Consider the following 25,396-nt stretch of genomic DNA (forward strand, 5'->3'; position numbering starts at 1 on the left):
ATATCTAGAATGCGAATACCCTATTTTTTCATAAAAAATTGAAGATTCTCGTCCCAAGTTTTTAAATGACTTGTCAGATTGGAGAGAAAGATAGGTTCTTTAGTTCAAGAAGATTCAAAGTGAAGAGGCATAATGTAATATTAAAATAAAATTTGATTTATTTACAAGCATTTTACAAGGAGAGTGATTCAAGTCGTAATGAATTTTGAAACAAAAATAAAACCAATAGTAGGTTGTGTCAATCACAAGCACGAATGAATCTGGACGTCACTTATAATTTCCTCACTTTTAACTTTTCACATTTGATTTTGCAAATGTGCCACTCAGAGGTTCAAGCTTACCTGTTCAGCCAAACATAGATCATACATCGGAAATGGTTTGAATACCGAAAGGAAAAATAGATGATACTTAGCACTGTCATTAGGACAAGTTGCAATTTCAAATATATTGTTTGGGATATTAATGATGCAAAGTCATGCGGATATTAAGAGAAAATTGCTGCCAAACTTACACCGAGTCTATTGAAAGGCCTTCCACTTTATTTTATCTTTTCAAAATCCCATTGTGGAAGGCAGTCAATTGACAAATAAAAACCTCATGAAGTGCTTTACTATACATACAGCAATATGGGTATGACTTGACATCAATGTACTTAACGGTTACAATTCAGCTATAATGAGAATTCTTCACTGCAAAAAATTGCACACTCTAAAGTTCAGGGTAGTTGATAAGATCTAAAGAATTGGGGGATTCCAAATGACCAGAGCATGTAAAACGTAAAATCTTGCACTAATTTTAGAAGCCCAACCAATTCATTCAGGTACACAATATTAACTTAAAAACAAACTAGCCTGTAATTAGAAGATGCACATAAAATAATAATTGCGTACTTCTTTGAGAGCTCAATCCCGGACAACTTTTTTTTCATCATGCTAAAAATGTTGACAACATTCTTTCTGTTTGTAGGTAGCTTAATTTGTTTTATTTTGGGTGTCAGATATAATATGCAGATGTTAAACAAGTGTTTGAGGAACCAGTTGACAGGGGTCACTAAAAATCCGATAATTATGAAACGTTTTAGCGCTAGTGAACACATGGAAAATGCACATTAGGTAAGACTTGTTATTGAACCATGAGTAATGAACGACGCACAGCTAGGCTATTTTACTGAGATACTATGAAAACCATAATAGGTGATAATGGATAACCTTGCCTCTCTCTGTTCCTCTAGACCTGCTGAGCTCTCAACATCAAAACTGCCGTACTTTAATCCTTAACTTCAGATAAGAATGATAGAAAGGAACTCCATTACTCCATTACCTTCCATAGTTTCCAGCATTACAGCCATACTGGGCGTTATTTTTTCAACCTGTAATTTCTTATGTTACGGCAAGCCAAAAAATGATGAACCATAAAGAATTGACAAGCACGGACAAAAATTTGAAAACTAAGAGTAAATTACAGCCTATAAACAATATTTATCAATAATTTGACTAATCTCAATGGACAGAGCATGCGTCTAAAATGCATTGCATGGTTGAAGAGCAAATTAGGTAACTTAGACTTGCATCTTATAAAATTTTTCATCAATTCGAAGGTTGTTAATTTGGAGGAAAAGTAAAAATGTTAATGCTGTATAACAGGCTTACAACTGATGAACTGATTTTGAGCTGTAGACCAAGTCTTGGACTTACTAACTGTAAAATAAACGTACCAGAAACACTTTAATGAAAAATTATAGTACATAATGCAAAAGCACACGGAATAATACAGACAGAATGAACGTCTTAAGAAGTTCTTCATCAATGAAATAAAATGGCAGATATTACAAAATTACTGAGAGGTCTACTTGACTGTCAATAAACTCAGTAATTTATACCTGCCAATCTGTGAAAATGCTCTCTCTAGAAATGTAGAGGGTGACAAATTTATCGGTTCGATTAGATTATGGTCTCATCTTTTTTTAAGGATTGCTGCAAACTGAGGGTATGAAGCTGATGGTTGACAAGTTTTGCTTTTCATGTATTACTACTGCAACAACAGTTTCTGACAAAACCTTAAAATTCCAACAAAAAAACTGAAAATCGGCAAATGCTGGATTTTCGTGCAGTTATCAAGGAGAGAGGACCACGGCTGTACGACATTCATACTTCATAGAGAAACTGCAAAAACGCATAAATGGTTTGTAAGGTTTCAAAATCTCACCTTTCATTTTTCATTTCATTAGAGGGAAACGAACAAATACTATGGCTTGAAATTTTCGGGGTATATTTGTCGCACAGAGAAGAAAAATCACGTAAGATTTAACGAAATGATGGTGCATATTTTCCCATTCAAAAAATAAATCATGACAGAGCGTTTGCTACCCTGTAAACCAAGATACAGGTTTTTGCAGTTTCACCACCGACTTGTACTTCAAATTTTTTAATTAAATCAAACTTCAGAAATTGTCTGGATTTAACCAAAAAATGTGCATACTTTCAAAGAGAGAGACTTCATCTGAGAATTATTCTTCTAAAGGCACCATGCAGAATCAATCAAAGTACATAACCTTAAAACTAGAAACTTTTAAATACTGAGTACTTCAGCCGCTTAAGTAACAAATCAGAGCATGTTATTTGTTTGGTTCTAATTCAATGAAATTTGCACCACGACAATGATTTTGAGACAAATTTAAACTGAATGACTTCCAATTGAATTTCCTCACGAAAAACCGGGAAATGTACTCAGGAAAGTGAAAGAGAGTGGAAAAGAAATAAAAGAAAAAAAAGTGTTCAAAAAGCTAAGTTTCCTTCCGATGATATTATACGTTTTCAATGCTTGATACAATGAAAAAAAGGGAAATCTGGGGGAAAATCTGAAAACTATTTTTCGTGTGGCACACTATTGATATATTTAAAATGGATTTTCTTAAAACAAACGAGATATTTTTTTATTCTCCTTTTAATGTAACCTATCTTCCCACAGATCGCTCACTATCTGGTGATGCCTCTCTTTTTGAATGAAATATTTTCTTTCATAGCATGACTGTCATATGCGTGTTGAAATAGCGTGATGATAGAAATTTTGCAAATTTTTGATGGACTCAAGGAGGAAATGAATAGTAATAAACAAAGAAAATTCAGATGTCATCGGAGATCCACAAAAATACTCTCAGTCAAGTTTTACAATAATTTTTGCTAGAATATTTACAAAGTAAAATCTATGATTTAGTTTACAAATACAAATTAAACGTTTAACAATCCTAACAATGCTCAGGAAACTATATGAATAAGATTGGTAAAATTAAGTTCTTTGAGAAAAAAGTATTCTTCAGATTGATTCTTGGTAACAAAAATAGACGCAAGCTTTGAAATTTCTACAAAAAAAGAGACAAAAAAAAGAACACCTTCAAGGTGCATTGTGTCCATGTTTGAGAACAAATCAACCAAATTCAATTCGTCGGAGAGTGCCAAAAACAGTGAATTGCCATTAATAAATCTGAGCAAAACATTGACTGCATTGACCTTAGGCCTTAATGTTGAAGTGGTAAAAAATGAAGAAAGAAAGAGAGAAATGCTTCCAATTCTGAGCACGGTGATTAAGAAGGAACTTTGAACTGTCGTCAAATAATGACGTATAAGTAAATTAGATCACCAACTCAGAATCATCCAGAAAACTCACGAGGAAGGTGAAATGACTTGGACAACAAGGTAGGTATATGCACAAGAATTTGAAGATCTTTGAAGGATTTGAGTGGGAGCTTCTTGTCAATAAAGGAAGAGAATAATATAACTGGTTCATCTAAAGATTTCATTTCAAGCTTGAAGTAAGCATTTTTTTCTCTCCTTAAAAAAAGCGGAGAAGAGGTCTGGTAATGACTATACACATGGTTACAATTATGGCATCATGCTATTTAAAATTAATTGCTTTGAAATCCATCACTTACGATTTGTCTAGTTGTACTTTCAAAGGGAGCGAATTAATGTTCATAATGATTATTTACGTATAAATGAGAACTCAAATGACAGTTACCTTTACACGAGCATTGAATTAATTCTTTAAGATTATACATTATTACAAAACAAATGAATCTCATTTCTGGGAAAAAAATTGAAAAAATTGAACTGAAATAAATGGATAAATAATAAACAAAAAAATGAAGAACAAAAAGGGGAGCAAAAAATATTGCATAAAAAAGGATCGGATCTATTTTCCTCTGACAATGTAAAAATTTAAGTCATTAAAAAAATATAAAATATGTCACAATTTCCCTAAAAACAAAATTGTATATAATAAAAAATATTTACAAAGAGGTGACATTTGTTCAACTTTCGTCATAAAGCAACGACAAACCAGTTCTTCCTTTTTATCCACAGCATTTATGTTAAGCTTAAAGCAGAACAACTCAAGAAAGAAGTAAAAGGCTGTTCCTAAAAAACCTAAAATAATACCAAAAGATGCAGCTTGATTGGAACAAGCACTGAGTGAAAACAGATAATACCTGTCCCACTGCAAATGAATTCTTGACAATAACCGTAGTTATTAGGAAATGTAAAATGGAAGTAGATAGTTTCGATTAAAATAGGCTTATGCATCGCAGCTTATTAATATGTAAATATCACAAAACATCAAGCTAACAAAAGTTGGGATAAAAGAATGTACTTTATCTGGTATTTTATTATTTCTGGTACTAGTATTCTTACACCAAGATCCTACCTCATCCACATGCTCCTCTGTCTTAGATCAGGGAAATCCTTGAAATTTTGGACATACCCCAACATTTGGGAAGAAAGGCCTCTTAAAAACTCCTGAACTACCAAAACCCCCCGAAACATAGTTCCATACCAATTTTCGAAAGAAAATCTGTAATTGGAATGCTTCATCTATTCATGATGTACCACTTATTAATATAGAAAGGAAACATTGGACGACTTTCGATGGTTTAGAAGAGATTTAAAAAAAATGTTTACCTTGATGTTTTAAATAAATTGAAACATGAAAAATATTTACAATAAAGAATTTGTTGCAAATTGATGATGAGACAATATTAAAAACAACACTTACAACTTAATGACGCAAAATAAGACATAGGTTATTTTGCTGAATCAAAATTAAGGTTGGCAGCAATGTATGTACAATGAACTATTTATAGGAAATTTCAATACACTCTATTTTTGGTAAGAACAGCAAAACCAAGTCTAATCCCGGCAATAGGACAGTTATGAGAACAAAGGAAAACTAACAAAAGTCACTTGGTCGAGCATGAGGAGCGCAACGGACGTACGATTAAACACACATTCAAAGACATGACTCGATTTCATGGAGAGGAGACTTGCGCTCCGGTGGGTTGACAGGGGACGGTTTAGTTTCGACTATTTCAGGAATAACACCCATTGTTGGCGGTTCATCATCCTGATCTTCATCATCATCTTCTTCTTCCTCCTCATCTTCATCTATGGGTGTTAGGGCATCCCCGATTGGAGCTGGCTCTTCCACTGTCACACACCTCTTCATGGCAGGAGCGAGAAAACTGAACATTGCCGAAATCAAGAAGAAAAGAGCCGCCATGTAGAAGGGTAAATCATACGAATGAGTTGCATCTAACACTGCTCCGGCTAAGGGAGATCCTACGATGGCTGCAGCACCACGGAAAAGAATTAACAATCCAAATGCGTTTGTTAATCTATCCAGCCCAAGTAAATCAACCAAAATTATGGAAGTCAAGGAAATATAGCCAGCTGAAACAAGAAAAAAACTAAGTCAAAAGAGGCATCAATAACAACCCACAACAAAGGGTGGTTCTTTAGTTAAAATATTTCAATTTTTCCTATGAGGACATAAGCTCATTGCAGCGTATTAAAATATTTGAGAAAACTTTCATTTTTGAAAGAATGGATGGCTGAGCGAATTTCCGAAAAGTAATAGGGATTTTTCCTTTCATGACTTCTCAAATTTATTATAGTGCAACCTTGATCATCTGATGCATACAATATGTGCCACATGTAAAATGTGTGGAAATTATAGAAAACGAAAACAAAAACAAAAAAAGGAGGAAAAATTACGTATAATTGTTGGAATGTCATGCCATATAACTGGAGGCATATGCAAATAATTAAAATATTAGTGTAAAAATTTCAGGGACATTATCTAAGTAGTCCATGCAGATTAACATGACCGGTCACTCTATAAAGACTATAAGGATTTGGCACCTATATGCAAAAAAATCTATTCAAATATGAATAGTATGCAGGATGATGCCATTAAAGAAAGTAGCAAGTGTGAATTAGAGAAGCCTGCTGCATATTAATTTTTCTCTTCTCATTGAGAAAGGTTCCAAACATCCTCTTCCTTCACTTTTATCTTTTACTCTGCTTTATCTGAAATATATGGTGGAAAAATTAAGAGGGAATGAGGGGTAATAACTTTACCTGATGAAAATTGTACATTGCAACAGGATATCTGTATACTTTTTGAAGAAAAATTCCTTAACAACACCAAGATTTTCTTTGCCGAAGTGACCAAAACACTATGATTTTTTTCATCTAAAATATGCCAGTGTGCATTAAAATATTTTTCTCCTCAAAATTATTATAATAATCCTGCTTCATATTTTGTTTGGAGAAAACCATCAAGCCGCTCGCCTTGGTAATTATACATCTGAGATGATGTGTATCTTCTCGAAGTAAAATTTATTTCCTAATCAGAAAAGTTGTATTAAAATTTAGTCTTTTTGAAAGCTATGTTTGTAGAAATGCAGAGTAAGAAATCTGGAACTGAACCTGTCAGGGATAAGGACTAATCTCAAAAATTTAAAAATGAAAAAATACTTACAGACTGCCAATCCAAAGAACACACACATTATGATGTAATGCACGTAAGTTGAACAAATAGGAACAGCGGCAACGGAGAGAGTGCATATTATTAAACATATATTATTCAACAACAAAGAATCCACCCAGGGAAAATCAGCAATGAATCCGCAACCAACTCGACCGACTGTGTTGATAATTCCGATGATGGAGATCAAAAACGAGGCTTTGCTATCTTCTATTCCCTGAAAAAAAGATAAGCGAATAATTGTGAGTAATAAAGTGAAAGTGCAGAAAGCAAAGATTCTAATCAATAAAACCAAACCTCAATTTTATGAGGCAGAAAAGACTTTCAATTTCTTCTTGGGACAGTCCTAACTTCAAAACAGTTTTTTGAGTTATTCATAAAATAAGTAACATTGAGAATTGGATTTTTTTCACTTTCCCTTTTAACACACCCGTGACAGAGGTCCACAACTCTCTAAAAATATCATGTGACGCTTAGTCTGACCACCTCCCCTTCCTCTTTAAATCAGCGCTTTGCAATATATTCTAGATGGAAATTGCCACCCAAGGTCAAGTTTTCATCTGAGATTTTCGAAAAATCAGCGCCAAGTGCCCATTCTAGCTTTAAGTGTCGCTAAGTTTCACGTTCAATGTTTGAAAGGAAAAAGCCAGCACCTGCCTCAGAATAAAATGAGCATATAACTTAGTGCATACTGGAGGCAGCTATACCCAAGAGAAACAATTGCCTTCCAAGATTAAGCATGCTGTGTTTGATACTTTGCAAGAATAGTTGTTAAAAAAGTATGAAAAAATAAGGTAGATGAACAAACCTGCTGTTTAGCAGCATCAACTAGGTACACAAACGGCACATACAGTCCGGCCATTCCAAAAACGTTGCTTAATCCGATGAACATAAAAACAGGATCTTTAATAAGAGACAAATCCAGCATAGAAGACAATACTGATTTGAACGAATCAGGCAATGCGAAGCAGGGACATAGATCCGCTAGAAAAATAAACAAAATAATTGCATTAAGTAATTTTGATGGATACTTGAAGTGGAAAATTGATGAGTATTTACCACACTGACTTCTGGATCATTAAAAATTATACTTAAGAGACAAAAGTTTCACTGAAAACAGACATCATTCAATTTCCTTTAACTGCCTTGATGCCACTCTTAAATGAACGAATACACCAATTTATCTTTTGCAATTGAGCCAATGTTAATTGTAAACACTTGGGTTGTTAGGAAGTTTATGGAGCTTTGTATCTTATACCTGGCGTTGGATATCAATGCTATTTTTTTCACGCATATAGACTTCCTTCACAACTTCTACTAAAAAAGTCATGAAAGCAAACAATTAAAGTCTCTTATAAACGCTGATTGTGATTCTTTGCCTCCTTGCTGTTAATAGTATTGGAGGGAAAGAGGTGCTGGCATTGTGAGGAATACTTACGAGGTCCTTTTTCAACGTCTCCACCATCCATGGCTCTTTGGGTGCCATATCTGGGCAGCGAGACAACACTCTGTCGATAACTTGTCAGTGATTTCTGCGTTTGATACTCTGGTAAATTGATCACACTACCAGAATAGAAAATATCTTTGCGAGATAATGGTCTCACCATCTCTTTACGTGCGTGAAGACTTTGCTTCGATACAGCAAAACATACACTCTCACTATCAATCTGCAATTATAAATCAGACTTTACATTTAGAAATTAAAGTTCACATTACACAATTAGTAATAACAAGATGAGTTTCTAAAGTCAGAATCTAACATTAAAAAATGGCGAGTTTTGTTTATTTTACTTTGGAAGACATGTATTTATCTGTTCGGAAAAATTTCGGAAAAATTTGCGGAAGGGTTGAGTCGTACTGAATTCTGTATACCTGGGTATGGTCAAATCGACATTTTCAGGGAATTGTAAAAAAATTCTACAGATGCAATACACTCAAGAAACTGACAATACAGATCAAAAAGCAGATGAAAAAACTTAAAATCTGACTTCAGTGACTTTCATTAACTTTGAAAAGTCAACCACCTTTGCTTTAGAGCTTCAGTCAATGGTTCAGTTGGTTTCTTGCTTTGAGAAACCATGCATCCTCCAGATATTACTTTTTTTTAACATAAAATTTATGGCTGATGGAGCATTCGATAGGATGAGCTTATTATGATCCAAACAAGGAAAATCATTGATGAAGATACTGCGAGAAAATTAAAGGTAATTTTTCTAGTCCATCCTGATAATATCTGTTCTTTTAAGTGCTTGGATAGTAGAATAGTGTGGACCCAGAACTATTTTATCATCCTGTTACTTACAGTTCTCAAGCCACATTTTTAGTTTTTTTAATTTTGTTTGTTTTCTCGTCTTGAATTAGGTGCTTGACATGTAACTGTGGTGAGGGTGGAATTGACTTTGAGCTGAAAATCCAAAATTAAATCAGTTAGTAGTTTAAGATACTCACGTCTGTTTTTGACCACATTTCATCACAGTTGTTATTTTTACTTCCTCCTAGATTGGACGAAGCGGAAAGACGAAGGTGCAATGATTTTCTCATGTCAGTATTTGAGCTAACATTGGGACGCGGTACTTTCATGGCAGCTACTGGAGGACGATATCTGTCACCAGCGCTTGTTTTACGGATTCGGTCGAAAAATGGGACCGAGCCATTTTTAGGAAGACCTTGAGCATGCGAAGTGAATGAGGGTTGTGAGGCATTCCTGGGCATTAGTCCTTTATTAGTAGGCTCAGTGCCATTTTGAGTTCTTTCGTTCAATTCTATCTTCTCGTTTACATTCTCATTGCTTTTGACTTTCACATTTTCTTTACTAGATTTGGCATCTTTGCTTTCTTTGCTATCTTTATTATCTATGTTATTTTGTTTTTCTCCCTGTTTTTCCTCTTCCTCTTCAACTCCTTCGATCTTTTTTGTACTTGCGGATTTTTTTAAATCTAGTTTTAATTCGTTGGCACTGCCACTGCTTGAATTGTTACTTGAGCCACTTTGTTCTGGTGCTTTGACTTCTGAAATGGTAGGCAGAACTGGCATTGTAGGAACTGGAGTTATTGGAGACCCAGCGACTAACTGGTCCAAATTAAAGCTGGAATGAACTCCGGGGTCAACGTTAATTGGCATCTTAAGACGCTTTTCCATGCTTCCATCTGGAAGTTGGACTATGAAATAGGAGCCACCTATTGAACCTCGTTCCATCTGGAAACGTCGCTCATCAGCCATTCTCTGTAATAATGGCTTGGTTCCTGAACCTTTCGGATATTCTAGAGGCCTCATTAATGCACCGAAAACCTGCAACAAAAATTCTTGATTTCTGAACATCATAGGAATGATAACAAACAAAAGTTTTTCTACCTAACATTTGCTATGAGGGCTACAAAAAGATGCTCTGAATGAATAATACATTAAAACCGAAGGAATGTTCTAGGAAAAACACTCCCTAAATCAAAAAAGTATAGAGAAAAGATAAGCCTGCCCATCAAGACAGTGTGATAGTGAAAATCTTTATTGGTTTAAAGCAGTAAGTTGAAAATTTCCAGATTCTAATTGACGACGATGATATGATGTACATGATGCTTTTAGTACAATTTCATGTTGAAAGTGACAAGAAATCTCAGAATAAAAAAATAAAATGAACTTTTAACTAAATAAAAATAAAAACGTCATCTCAGCCTTTAACGGTGGCAAAATTTGTTGAGGGAGGGGGGGGAGAAGCAAACTTAAAAAAATTGACCAAACTTGATAGTTTTGAGGTTTAAGTTTTCTTTATCAGGTTTGAATGTTGAGTTACTTCAGTATTTTTTATTTGTAAGGATAGCAAAAATTATCAAAGCAACTTAAACTTGATATAACTGACCCAAATCGCCCCAAAAGTAGGTCACCTTAAAAATACAGGAGGGAGGGGAAGTGCTTTCCTTCCTTTTCATAAATGTAGAATGAAATCACATTGTTCCAGATATCCAAGGGGAGGGGGGGGGGAACACAGTGGGTCAAGTCAATTAGAGAGGTCGGACACGAACTTTTGGACTAAAACTGAAAATTTTGATGTTTGTTCCGTCACATTGTAAATTTCAAAGGGTGCTTTCAGAGGGAAATTTTACGAAAAAACCAATGAAACCAGTTTTTGAACCTAAACATTTTGTATAAACGGGGCTAAGCTTATAATGTTTCCAAATTTCGTGCGACCTCTCATATTGACTCGGCCCACTGTGGGGCGTTGCAAAAGAGATGATAAGGATATTCATATTCTGATTAACTTTAAATCATGTTCTTAATATCATTGTTCTTTCTTTCGTGTTGTATTTTTCTTATTCCATTTACTTAGTATGTAACAATTTAGGCCTTGGGCTAGAGCCTGCCAACTCTAGCTTCAAATTTGTAAATATTTAATAAATGAGGACTTATATGTAATAATGGCGGATGTGAAAAATTATCTTTTTGAAACCGGCTTAAAAAACTGTTTCGGCATCGAGAAAATACTTGCGATGTGATCTTCGAGATTTGTACATTACGCCAGAGGCAAACATATTAAATTTTTGTGTGACCGAAACAGTTTTTTAAGCATGTTTCGAAAAGATAATTTCTTACATCCGCTATTGTTACAGATAAGGCCTCAAATGCTTCTTGTGACCCAAAAAAAAAAAAAAAAAGAAAGAAAGAAAGAAAGAAAAAAAAGGACACTGGTGAAGTGACACAGTGAAGAAGGGGTAGATAGAAGTGAGGGTATCGGTAGGAATAAGTCCATTCCACAACTTACAGCACAATTGAGGATGAGGCCGGCTAATATCAAGTTGGCGCCCTTCCAACCGTACTGTTCTATGAGGAACGCGGCGAAGGGGGCGAAAGCGAAAGTGCCCACCCCCGAGCCGCACACCGCGATCCCCGTGGCCAGAGATCGCTTCGTTTCGAAGTAGTAGCCCACGCACACGACTGCAGGCAGGTATATCAACCCGAAACCGATACCTGTAACAAGGTCATGCATCTAAGTTAGTGAAAATATTATCAGGACACATGTTGATTGATTTTTTAAAGTAAGCGGCCAAGCAGTCAGTCTGTAGACATTGACGGATCCGGCAATTTGGCAACACCGGATTTCCTTCATTTAAACCTATGGAAATGTATCGATTCTCGGAGGGGCCAGGTGCTCCAGCAAGATTCGATTATTTAGCATGGGTTTAACGGGAGGAAATGCGGTGTTGCCAAATTGCTAGATCCGCCTCTGTCTGTAGAAAGAGGCTTGTTCTGGGGCGGAATGGACCGAGTGCATCGGAAAGGAACCGACCCGCATCAAGTTGAAACTGAGAAAAAGAGGTTTGAGGTTTTATTCCATAAGGCTCAATGTAGAAAATAAACTTTGACACCTCTTTTCGCGAACTAATTTCTGTTCTTCGACTTTCAGTTTTTGGCAGGAGAAACTATGCGGTTGGTAGAACTCGAAAAGATTCTTAATTTAATTTTTTCGAAAATGTAGGTTGGTTCCTTACTGATAAACTCGGTCCCGGTGAGACTGAATTCTTCTTCATACTTTTTTCCAAAAGTGCTCTGAGTTGGTGCTACGCCGCCCCCCCCCCCCCCCAAAGGGGGAAATTTTTAGGAAGGGGGAAAGCCCTTCCTAAAAATTTCTTTGAAAAATTGAATAGAATTTGATGTAGATTTATGTAGATTTAATGTAACCCAAAATATAAAATATCATCTGAGTTTCTGAATAGTTACAATGAGGATACATATTTCCCTTTCAATTATGGTAAAAACCGGAGCAGAAACTCAAAAATTATGACACGCAGTCCTACAGCATTCCTACAGTCCTGTAGGCGCTAATATACGTTTCACGCCAACTGACCGACTGCATTGCGATTGGTGCAATGCGAGAAGTATTCATGCAGTCTTGTAGGCGCTAATATGCTCGACGCGCCGATCGCACTGTTTGGCGCGATGCGTGAAGTATTCCTAAAGTCTTGCAAGCGCTACTATACGTTCAACGCCGGTCACACTATGTTTGGCGCGATTATTCGGACTCGGGTTAAAATAATCACGGCATCGAATAATAGAGCTTAAAAGGCCTCTGCTGTATTTCGACGCCGTATGAGCATTCCAACGTTGCCTCGTTTCTCCCGATGAAATCTTTTTTCCGAGAAAAGTTAGGAAAATTCTTTATATCTACGAGCTTTGTTCAATATTTTCACTTCATCAGAGGGTGAGATATCGATGACTTGTCAACAAACTAACCTAAACTAGCGTTAACATAAAAATGCGTTTATTTTCCAACTGTTTCCTGTTTTGCCAAACTTCTACCTTAAAACTTCCTTTTGAATTCGCGCATTCTTGTAGCAGATGTTACACTGGAAAAAAAAACACATTGGATCTAGAGTCCAGACTCTTAAAAACATCGACAAGAAAAAACACTCTTAAATCAAAAGGAAATCCGCTCAAAATAAGAGGCTTGGTTCTCGATTTAGGCAAAAATCCGATTGAATCAAGAGTATTTTTTCTTGTCAATGTTTTCAAGAGTCTGGACTCTAGATCCAATATGTTTTTTTTTCCAGAGTAAGGTTTTTAGTCGCGCAATTCTCATATAATTTCTTAGACCTTTCACGGAATCCTGGATTTCCGCTGCGGAAATTAGTCGCTGAGGCGGTGAACAGGCGGTTACGCACAGGGGAGAGGGTGGGGGGAGAGGAGGAGGTTGGAGAAAAAACCCGGGAAAAGGGATTAAAAGCCGCTCGTGTGTCGAGTGGCGGGTGGGTACTCCAAGATCATCAATGACGGGTTACATAGTTAACGAGCAACATAGTGGCCTATCCAGATCTCCACTCTGGTGAATGAAACGAGGAGGAAAGAATGAATTTATGACAGTGGAAGAAAGTGCAATTAATTTCGAGTGCGGGCAAACAGTCTTATCGGGTTAGGACTGGAGAGCCATCCAAGGCAAGGGCGGGACGAGCCTCGAGTGCGTGACGCTTGCACTACTCCCTCACCCGCCATTAGCATAACCCTATTGCTCATTTGCTCAGCCGATTCTTCGCGGAGGTGTAAAGTCGCATGAAATTTCAGCAACTTGCGTGAAACGTACTCAATCAGGGTGCACTGGAAAAAAAAACACATTGGATCTAGAGTCCAGACTCTTGAAAACATCGACAAGAAAAAGTACTCTTAATTCAATCAGAATCTAGCTTAAATCAAGAACCAAGCCTCTTAATTTAAGCGGATTTCGTTTTGATTCAAGCAAAAATCCGATTGAATCAAGAGTATTTTTTCTTGTCAGTGTTTTCAAGAGTCTGGACTCTCGATCCAATGTGTTTTTTTCCAGTGTGTCTACTTAAACAGGCTGGTCAAAAATAAGTACTTTTACAGTAATTTTTCAGTGCATTCCCAAGAGATTTAGTACCTCCTCCAACGGAGAAATTCAGGACTTCGCCAGTAGGTACCTCCATTTGACGGAATTCGAACAATTTCAAAAATTTAAATTTCTGGCTTAAATTGCGACAAAAATGTCCAAAAAAGGAAAAAAATTCCGGACTTTCTTGCGGAATTTCCGCATTTTTTCGGTACTTCCGGACCGCCTTTAAATAATCAGTGCTATCGTATTTCCGGACTGATAGACACCCTAATGATCTACGCAGAAATAATGCAAATTCAGTTTGCTTGGGGAAGAAAGAGAGATGAAGAAAGGGAAAGGAGAATAAAAAGAACATGAGTTGAACTTTCCAAAAACTGTCGAAATTAAAAGAGTTTGACACGTTCTTTTTTCCTATGTTTAGGTCCAGCAAAATTTGAGTGAAAAAATGTATCAAAGTTACGCAGTAAAAACTGTGTGTCAAAGGAATTCGTTTAACTATTTTTTTACCTAAATTTTATCCGTCGTAAATTTCAATCAGAAAAACACCCACAAAAGGTTAATTCAACGGTTTCTTTAAAAACAAGAAATTGTCTTTTTAAAATTCACAAGTTTTGTCAACTTGTTTTTAAATATTTATCGCTACCTTTTATTCCCTATAGAGTATCCATCGACTTCTCCCCTTCTGTAATACGTGACGGTGGTATGAATCCTAGCCAGATCAAAAGGAGCATTCTCTTGAAAAACTAGGAGAAAATCGCAAGAGTTTATAATAATTGGTATTTAAACGGGAGAGATTCGACAACGTTGGGATATTCATAAGGCGTTTTTCCATAAAACGGCGGCGCGACGTTACGGAGGGCCGCCCTCTCGACGCTATCTTTATTATCTCTCTAGACTCCTGTCTATAAATTCCGGAGCTTTCGTCTTGGACTTGTCATTCTCGAGCACCTAGATAACGGCAATTAGTCTAGTCACGGATTAAATTACCTGACGATGCTTCAGGGTCTCTGCTCCATCGTCTGCGCCCAGGGTGGCAAAATTTCAGGAAATACAAATTCGTGAAATATTTCCGCGTTTTTAATGTGCGCATCGTGTTCTACGCGTCATTTACCCCTAGAAGAATGTACTCGAAAGTTAAAATTCGTTCATGGTTAAGTGGCCAATCCTAGCAATGTTTTCTCCTTCTCTGCGGGCTGATAATTGAAACTGATAGACAAAGAAGACATGGGGAGTTTGGAGCGATCCTATTGGTTGAAATGGATGGTGCCTATAGACTAAGGGAGTAAATGATGGACTAACTATAGGGTCTCTCGTGGGTTGCCGTTAGTTTAATCTGTTACCTACTTCTTCAGTCCATTGCAACCACCCGCTTCCACCGATAGGATCCCTCCATATCCCTTTTATCTTTCTTTGTACAACGCTTTGTCTATTAATGGACCACTAGTCAAGGTACGAATTTCAGCATTCTGATACATGTTTCTTATCTATAATTTTACGTAAAACGCGATGCGCACAACAAAAATTACCGAAATCAAGTCCTTACAAAGATATTTAATGATTCCTGATGCGTGAATTCAAACCACCCGCTCATTAAAACTCAACGCTCTGCGTGATTCACATCGTGCGCTAAAAATTATCATGACAGTCTCTGCGATATAAAAGTCTGGCAACCTCAATCTTGACGCTTTGGCTCAGCTATAGCAAATTGCTTATAGTTTGAACAACACATGGTGGGAAATGAACATCGCTCGATTGAGAAGATTGCTGAGGCCGTTGTAGTGGGCGATTTGACTCACGTAGAGCTTTGAGTTTCTTGTGAGCGGGCAGTTCAAATTCCTCGTAACCAATGTGAAATAAAAACGTAAATATCTTCATGAGGAGTTGGTTTCAGTAATTTTCGTTGTGCAAATCGTGTTCTACGTAAAATTTTGGTTGAGAAACTTGTATCAGATTGCTTGAATTCGTCCCTTGTCTAGTGGTCCATTGCAATAATCGGCCCGCTGGTGCCCTTCCTTCATCTTAATATCTTGATAAAAATATATATCTTACCTCCGAGAACCCCGTAGGAGAGCATGAGCTGATTGACGTTAGCCGAGAAGATACTGAGAACGAAAGCGAGGCAACTGACGATACTTCCTGTGATGCACACCTTTCGGCAACCGAATTTGTTGGTCAGGGCACTTACCACCGGACCTGAAATCAAAAATTACATTTACAATATTTTCTCGTGGATGACTCCAACAATCTGAAAAACAAACTTCTATCGTCGTCAATTCTTCCCTACGTGCGGTAGAGGAGAGCGTTCCGCACTTCGGTTTTACGTGTTGAAAGATAGGGACCCGCAGTGGAACGAACTAACTGAACAGGTCGGATATGAAATTTTTGGCTAAAATTTTAAATTTGTATGTCTATTTTGTCACAAATTCAGTTTCAAAGGGTGTCTCTGAAAGAAAATTTCACGAGAAAACCAACACGGAGAAAAAAACTTCATGCGTGGGACCCGAAGTTTAGGTCATATGGATCTCTGAAGTTTTCAGTTTGAGCATCTGAACACTTAAGGTCTAGCTGCCGAAGTTCAGGTTAGACATCTGAAACTTTAGTTCTTACATCTGCAGTACTTCAGTTCTTACATCTGAAGTACTTCAGATGTGAGACCCGAAGTTTTCGGATGTGAAAACCGAAGTACTTCAGATGTAAGAACTGAAGTTTCAGACGTGTGATCCGAACCTTGACAGCTAGACCTTAAGTGTTCAGATGTTCAATCTGAAAACTTCAGAGATCCATATGACCTAAACTTCGGGTCCCACGCACGAGGATTTTTTCTCCGTGAATGGAACCTCTCTTAAACTTTTTTGTTTCATACTTCCGAAAATATAAGCTTTCAAAGTTTCCAGATTTTGTCCCGACTTCTCCTATTGCTTCGGTACAGTAAGCGTCACAAGAGGGTTACGACGAAGGAGAGGAGGAGGTCGAAAAATACGACCCTGGTAGAAATTGGCAATAAGAGCTGCGTTTCAAAATACCATAGGAATTCTTATAGCCGGCTAAAGAAGGCTACAGAAAATCATATAGCTGGCTGTAGAATGCGTAGAAAATCATACGGCCGGGCTATACGAAGCGATAAAAAATCATGCAGCCGGGTTATAGTTCCTATCGCCGGGCTTTACACTTTATCGCCGCTTGCTTTTCGCCATCGATTATAATAGGCTATAAGAAATTGTGTAAAATTCGTGTGCTTTGGAAATCATTAAGTTTGATACGGAACCACCTTAATATTTACAAAACACACATTATATTTTCCTTCAATACATATTTTTTTTCATCAATTAAAATGAGAACAATCCATACAGGATGTGCAAACATTTCAAAATCATGAGTTGAATAAAGCTGACTCCGCCAGATTAAATATTAGAGCCTGACACAAAGCGGAGCGGCGACGCACTGGCGCCTACAAACCTAACAGGGATACTTCACGCATTGCGCAACGCGTGAAGTATCCCTGTTAGGTTTGTAGGCGCCAAAGCGCTAGCTGCCCGCCTGCCGCGCCGCAGCGTGCCACGGCGCTTGAAGCAACTATTTCACACCAGAGGTATTGCACAGTATCATACGAAACTGAAGGCGCTCTAATATATTAGGAATGGCAGGCATCCTTCAAAAGTACGGAGCTTTCCTCGCAAAATAAATCAAGATACTACGGCCCAAAAAGAGAGCAGTAGTCCAAAAACTCACTAGGTCCTAGAATCCGTAATTAGTAACGTTTAGCATACACTTTATCGCCTGGCTGTTGCTTGATCGCCATCGGCTATAAAAGGCTCTAAGTAATTGTGTAGCCGGCTATAGAAGCTATTGGAAATCTTACAGCCGGCTGTAGGTCTATGGTATTTTGGAACACAGATTCTACTGCCAATTTTTACCAGGGGAGCTTTAGAGTTAAGTATTTCATGTCCTACGGCGGACACTTAGTAAAGGATTAAAGGGCTTTTAAGTGTATTTGGGAGATGTCGGATAGCCCCCAATTCAAGGATGTGAAAAAATATTCAGGTGTATTCAAGATTTTTTTTTCTCAACGTCACGAAGCTTGCCGAGCAGACGTAAGCAGACGTAAGAACTGAAGTTTCAGATGTGTGATCCAAACCTCAGCAGCTGGACCTGAAGTGTTCGGGTGCTCGATCCGAAAACTTCAGAGATCCATATGACCTAAACTTCGGGTCCCACGCACGAAGTTTTTTTCTCCGAGTGCAGTTCTAGACACCATGAATTATTAAAATTAATAGATTTCAAATTTTGTGAGATCTATTGGAGCCTTTTGAAATATCACTTTCCATATGTGTAGAGTACCTATATTGAGAGAGTATGGCCACTGGTGTTACCACCCCTGATTGGCTCAGCCATCTTAGGCTGAATGGAGCCCTTAGGACCCAAAAATGGCGGACGCCATAAATTAATCTAATGCCAAATGACTCAAAATGTAGTTTTCTTTGCTTATCGTGACGAGAAATTTACTCAAATGCACTATTGCGACATCTTTACATATTTTTAAGGCTAATCGTTTGCAATTTTTGAGAAAAATTATCTTAGATGTAGTAAGGTTGGCAGCAAGTGCGGTTGGTGATAACCGTCAAAAGTTGGCAATGACCCCCCTCCCATCCACAAAAACCAAAACAAAGCACCGCCATTTTTGGGTCCCAAGCCTCTCCATGGGGCCCAGTGGCCATACCAGAGACAAGAGACCCTCCACTGGCCTCCTAGCGACAGGTGGAAGCTTTTACTTTCGGGGTTTCAACAATTCCTTATGGACAATTATTAGGGAGCAACAGTCATCACCCTAGTTTCGGCTGTTGACTTACCTACATGGTCGATGATGAGCTTCGGATGACGTCATGAGCCAAACAACTTTCCCAAACGTCGGCCATTTTCGGCTTGTTTGCAAAACGAAACTGCCAACACGTTGTTGAACATCAACCATCTAGGTAAGTCAACGGTAGAATGCTGAAGTTCCGAAAGTAAAAGCTTCCACCATGGCCAAGATACTACTGGAGGGTCTCTTGTCTCTGGGCCATACTCTCTCAATATAGGTACTCTACATATGTGGGGGTGGTGACTTACCGGCGCTGAGGTACATTCCTGAGAGGAGACTGCCGACCCAGGCGGTCTTGCCCTGGCTCTCGCCGAAGTGCTTGACGAACTCCTGGAGGAAGATGCCGAAGGTGTAGGCGATGCCGTCGACGATCATGTTGCTGAGGAAGGAGGCGAAGACGATGACCCAGCCGTAGCCTCCGTCCGGGGGTGGCGGGATGTCGTGGTACTCGCAGTAGGACATGTTGTCCTCCTCTGCCGAGGGGCTGCACTCGTCCCCCTCGCCCCCCGTCAGCCGGGCCGCTTCCTCGCCCCGCTCTGAGCATTCGCTCTCCGTCTGCAACCACACAACAAATTCAATCATCAGTCAAAATAGCCAATCGCATCTACGAACAAGGTGCACTGACAAAAAAGGATCTTAAATTTGCCGCCAAGAAGCATTTCTTCTTAAATCAAGAATTTTCCTGGTCAATATAAGCTACTTTTTGCTTAACCCAAGCATCATTTTTCTTGTATCAAGAAAAAGTCAGCTTAAAGCAAGACAAAAAGAAATTCTTGGCGGCAAATTCGAGAATCATCATGCTTGATCCAAGCTACTTTTTTTCCAGTGAGGATAGGTAAATCATGCGGATGAAACAAAAACAGGGAGTCTAGTTTTGTTACATTTTGGGAAATCCTGATTTGACCTGATTTCTGACTCCTAAATCCTGATTTCATAATTTTTCCAAATCCTGATTTTTTGCGGAGCGCATTTCCTTCACGCAAGGCGAATGTAGCTTCACAAAAATAGCTCGATAAAAAAAAAATTGGATCGGACGGCCGACTTTTCTCAAATCCCGATTTTATGACCGATTTTTCCTCAAATCCTTACTGACCTCAATTCCAGAATCGGGAAAATCGGAAAATCCTGATGCTAGACACCCTAAAAAATAGAAACATATGAGAAAAAACAAGAATTTGACTACTTTACGCAATCAGGGGTGCTCATTTCAGAAACGGGGGCGTAAGGGACGTATGCCACCCTCCCTTCGCCCGAAAAAGAGGAGGAAGTAAAAAGGGAAGAGAGAAAGAAAGAAGGAGGAAAGGGAACTGCATAGTACTTAGATGCTTTTAAATTTTAAAAATTCTTGGAGAAGCCCCCCCGGACTCCCCTAGCGCCCTTCTCATTCGAAGTGTTACCACAGGGCTCCCTCAGAAAATAACAGTCTTTTATAGATGCACCAAAAAGTGTAGTTCCTTATTGCTTGATGTAGTCCAATTGTGAATATAACTTACAATCAGACTATAGTTTGCAGTAAGAAATACATTTTGAATAATTATACGAAGCAAACACCCGAATACAAAAAATGAAAGATTAAATGGAGTTCCAAAGAAAAAAGACAACTTGAAATACCTGTTTAAATGCCTCTGAAAATTACTCAAGGGCGTTTCGTCAATAAATGAAAAAAAAGAGAGAACGAATAAAGTCTATGCTCCTCATCAAACCTCTCTAAATCCGAAGCATTTTACCACGATCCTGATATTTAGTACCCCTAAAGATTAGACTTCACGGCGTGCGTTATTCGAAGGAAATCGACTGATTAAAAATAGAAATCTATTTGTGATCACACTGGGTTACGGCGACGAGGCGTAAATTTCCAGAGTCAACAGAAATATTTGGGCGTACCGCACAACTTTTTCGAGAAAAATGAGGTTTGTCTTCGGGCACATTCAGAGGCATCACTGTTTCGCCCTAAGTGCGAGATAAAAGCTCCAGAAAAAGCACACAACTTTATAATAAACGAGTGCGCCAGTAACGACCAGTGAGATGAGCGAACGGAAACTTGGTAGTTTTAAAATATTCAACAACTTTCATTATGAAAAAATTCGTTTGCATTTTAAATATTACAAATTCGTCATTGACGGTGGAGCAATATGGGGTGGAGTAACCTTGCGGTACTTGCTGGGGTAAAATATAAGGGCAAGGTTCAACCAGTTGCGATTTTTACATTAAATGTTATGAAAATGAATGTTATATTCCGATGGCGTCAAGTCCGCGACATGTTCACAATGAGGTAAACTGTCTTCCTTTTTTGACTTCCGTCGCTTTTCTAAAAAGCGACATACTAACGGAACGGAATGACCAATCAATGAAATACCACGAAAATACATGTACTTAAAAAGCATTAACACTGATTAAATTCATGGTTCCGTAAAAATTAAACAAAAAAGGAATTAATATGGATTAGAGCAGTCACGCGACTTGCATGTTTATAAACACGAAGGAGTGCTTAAAATTCCAATTGCCAAAGCAAACATTGAAATAAAAACTGCACTATTCGGTGGCAGAAATTTCGCTCTCAAGTGACGCACGCGACCTAATCAAAATATCTGAGGCGAATTGGTTGGAACGAGTACAAAACACAGTACGCGAAGCGACAGCAGGGTGTCTACTAAAACAGGCGGGCTAAAAATCAGTACTTTTACAGTACTTTTTCAGTACATTCCTAAAAAATTCAGTACCTCCAAAATAGAAAAATTCAGTACTTATTCAGTGCCTCCATTGGATGAAATTTGAAAAATTTGAAAAATTTCAAAATTTGGAATTTCTCGCTCAAATTGAGACAAAATTGACCAAAAAATGAAAAAGGTCCCGGACCTTTTGCGGAATTTCCGCACTTTTTCGGTACTTCCGGACCCCACTTAAAAAATCGGTACTATTTCCGGACTTTCCGGAAATTCTGGACTCGTAGTCACCCTGGACAGTATTCCACTAAAACTATGCTAAAAACGAATGAAAGCGGCCAAACTGCTGCATACAACTATTACAGCTCCAAAGCCGCTCACATTGCCTACTTACAGCATTGAAGGCGAACTGATCGAGCGCGGAGCACAAAAGGGAGCGTCAATGATACGAATAAGTTGCACGTTGCAAACGAGTTCAAATCACTTTCGCGCCAATATAGAGCGTACAGTTGCATTATAATCCGGCAATCCCGTGTCCTGAATATGTTATACTTGGTAGAATACGAAGAAAAAGTTTTCTTGCAGCTCCATCTTTACAGATGCCGACTGCGATTCGCTAAAACTCTAGTTTGGTTGGGCGTTGGGCGAAACACCGCGACCAAGAAATGCTCTTTCTGCACCCAACGCCTCAATTTTTAGTTCATAATTTGAACATTTTCAAAATTTTGGGGGATACATTCCCTGTCTATTTTCCTTATTTTCCTTCCCTACATTTCCCGACTTTCTTGTTCTCCAGACCTACAAGGGCCCTGCACTCCTGCAGAGATCCTAGATATTTTAAATATTCAACGGAAGCTCTTTTCATTCGGATGAAAACATTTCCTCCGCGATGTGTTCACTCTTCCGGTGAAAATCGAAATTAAATCGAGTTTCATCCGTTGATATTACGTCATCGGGTCACGTTAGCGCGAGCGGAGCTAGAAGTTGAATGCAGTTTGCAGCTGGGATAGTTGGCGGAACAATGCTCGGGCATAAATATGCAAGCCGAAACCTCGTGTTCATGCTCGGGAGGACAACAAGTGCAGTGGCGTGCCGTAAATTGCGATATATCGATTGTTATGCCATTTAAACCTATGGAAAAAGATCGATAAACAGGGTGTTCGCAGCGAACACCTCAATAATCGATTCTTTACCATAGGTTCAAATGGCAGAACAATCGATATATCGCAATTCACGCCACGCCACTGGGGAGGACAACAAGTGCCGTTTAACCGACGGCGAAGTTTGGCCGCCAGTTAGGAAACGTTCGCCTCCATGGTCGCATGCCGCGAATTCAGTTTAGTGGTGAATTGGGTTCCGACCAGTCCCACTTTCAGGTGACAACTTTCTGCTTCGACGCCGACGTAAACCCGCCGGCTCCCACCGATTTTATTACCCAGAGGGAAGCGATACTAACTAACCGACAGGGATGTCAAATTTCCTGGAATCTTCAAGCCCGCGTATCGAAATGGAGCTCTTGCATGAGTTAGGAATTTGCGATTTAAGCGCTGATACCGTTGAAAAATTTCGCGAGAAATACGATGGTGCCATTGATTTTCTCTAGAACAAACGCTAAAATTCATGAAAAGCTCTCGAAGTTGAGGTCGTGATGGAGGGGATATCCCACGATATCCTGAGAGTCCACCTCCAAAACAAGCTTTCCGAAATTTATATGGGTTTTTAAAGTTACAATTTTCTGGAAAAAGACATACTTTTCAATTTTTGCAAAATTCGAAAAAAACACGAGTCACTTTGATCAAGAGACCCTATGGAATCTAGCACAAAAAAGTTTTTGAAAAAATACTCAAAATTCCTGCGAAAAGGGATATCAAAGTTGACTGAATTACTATAGGCCAGCAAAGGCCTTCCCTACCTCCTTAAAATGCAATTTTTCTATTCAACTAAGAAAATCCTGCCTTCAAAGCCTCCCTTTTTCCGCGACTACCAATTACGGTACATTGACACCCCCCCCCCCCCTTACCAAAAAAAAAATGAAGAAGAACTTTTATTTGTGCTGGAGGTTGTTAAATCTACCTTTATAGACAGAATATGGCCATTTCTGTGCCGGTTTCTCATTGGTCGCGTGAAAATAGGCTGTCACGATGTTCTTACGGCCGTAAATAAACAAACAAGATGGCTGCTATCAGCAAGCAAATTTGAGGTTATGCACATCTCACATCCTCCTGTGATAAAGGCGAAAGGCAATTTTACCGTGTTTTCATGTGTTTTTCATGTGTTATTCGTAGGTATGCTAGTTTAAATTGTTACTGCCGTATAATTGAAATTTTTTTTCAAATTTTAGCTTCTTATCAACGTTACGGTGAGTCGCCATCTTGTTTGTTTACTTACGGCCGTAAAAGCATCATGAAGCCTAAAAACTCGTTGACCAATCAGAAAGCGGCACCGTTTTCCTGTAGTAAAAAGATACAAATGACCATACTCTGTCTATAAAGGTACTCTGTTTAAATCGGACGCAGTTTTCTCTTCCGGCCTGAAATTGAAAACCCATTTTCACGGCGACGGTAGGAAGCGTGCGTTTAGCGACCCCTAGATTTTCGACGGTGCGGGCCCGGCCCGGACTGGGGACGATGCTGGGACTATATCCATATCTCAGCTGGATAATTAAGGTTAATTACGATTATGGGAGTTATGACTGGGCAGTGTTGGCCGCTCAATTGGAGGCAACGAGCGAATTAATAAACAACAAATTAGTCCGGACGCCTGGGAGCCGCACGACCGAATGAGCCGACCAATTAGACCGACACTAATAATCAGTATGCTCCGGCGCACAGTGTATCGAGATAATAGGAGAGATGAACTGAAAAAAAATTCTCGGCGTTTTTACCAAGGTCCGTTGGTACCTTTACCATCTCACTTTTTTTACGAATTATTGGTAACTTTACCAAGACAGACTGGTAAGCTTACCTAAAGCCGGTATTTTTACTGTTTTTTTCAGGTAAGAATACCACTTTTATTGGTAATCAATTCCCGGTAACTTTGCCATTTTATCTCGGTAATTCTACCACAATCGATAAAAAATATTGGCGTTTTTACCGCGGTCCAGTAAAATTACCGAGAAAGTCAATAATTTTACCGAGATTTCTCGGGAAAATTACCAATTCCATAAATGGCGATTTTACCAAGAAAAAACTGGGATCAAATAGAACCCTGAATTCTTGGTAATTTTACCCTTTTCTTAGTAAATACACCGAGATTTTTTTTTCAGTGTGAGGTTCTAAGAGTGGTTCCATTGATTTCTTCGTAAAATTTTCTTCAAAAAACACCCCTAGGAGTTTAAAATGCGACGGAATAAACATCAAAATTTGCAGTTTTAGTTAAAAAGTTCATGTCTGACCACTCTGATTGACTTGATCCACTGTGCGGCCCCCGCCGCGGCTCGTCAGAGCATTTTCCCGACTCTTATCGTACGATTCCACCCGAGTTGTTCAAGATGGGCGTGCGACGTCTATTGAAAATTGATTCAAAATTCAAAACTAACCTCTCACCCAAGTAGCATAGGTTGCGATCAATTCATTGTTGTAGTGGAGTGTTGTGCATGTTGTCTACTCACTGTTTGAAGGGGGTCCTTTTGTTGAAATTTATTGCAAGAAAATTGAAATAATAGGTCGCATCATTTTTGCATTGAAAATCGTCTACCTTTTCTAACAAATGGAACTTGTCATG

At 38.5% G+C, this 25,396-nt stretch overlaps 1 protein-coding gene across 4 annotated transcripts in view; it reads right to left on the minus strand.

Moving 5' to 3' along the window:
• Positions 1–135: 135 nt before the first annotated feature.
• LOC109035824 (uncharacterized) overlaps positions 136–25,396 on the minus strand; it is an 86,001-nt gene continuing 60,740 nt past the window's right edge. For all 4 annotated transcript variants that reach the window (XM_019049613.2, XM_019049612.2, XM_019049611.2 and 1 more), the window contains exons 2-9: positions 19,259–19,565; positions 16,202–16,345; positions 11,573–11,778; positions 9,268–10,107; positions 8,258–8,486; positions 7,628–7,803; positions 6,814–7,036; positions 136–5,720 (exon numbers count right to left, since the gene is read on the minus strand). In XM_019049613.2, the coding sequence (XP_018905158.2) occupies positions 5,281–5,720; positions 6,814–7,036; positions 7,628–7,803; positions 8,258–8,486; positions 9,268–10,107; positions 11,573–11,778; positions 16,202–16,345; positions 19,259–19,565 (2,565 nt within the window). In that variant the 3' untranslated portion in view covers positions 136–5,280. The remainder of the gene's footprint in view (positions 5,721–6,813; positions 7,037–7,627; positions 7,804–8,257; positions 8,487–9,267; positions 10,108–11,572; positions 11,779–16,201; positions 16,346–19,258; positions 19,566–25,396) is intronic.

Source organism: Bemisia tabaci, chromosome 7, assembly GCF_918797505.1.
Source record: "Bemisia tabaci chromosome 7, PGI_BMITA_v3".
Taxonomy (NCBI): Eukaryota; Metazoa; Arthropoda; class Insecta; order Hemiptera; family Aleyrodidae; genus Bemisia; species Bemisia tabaci.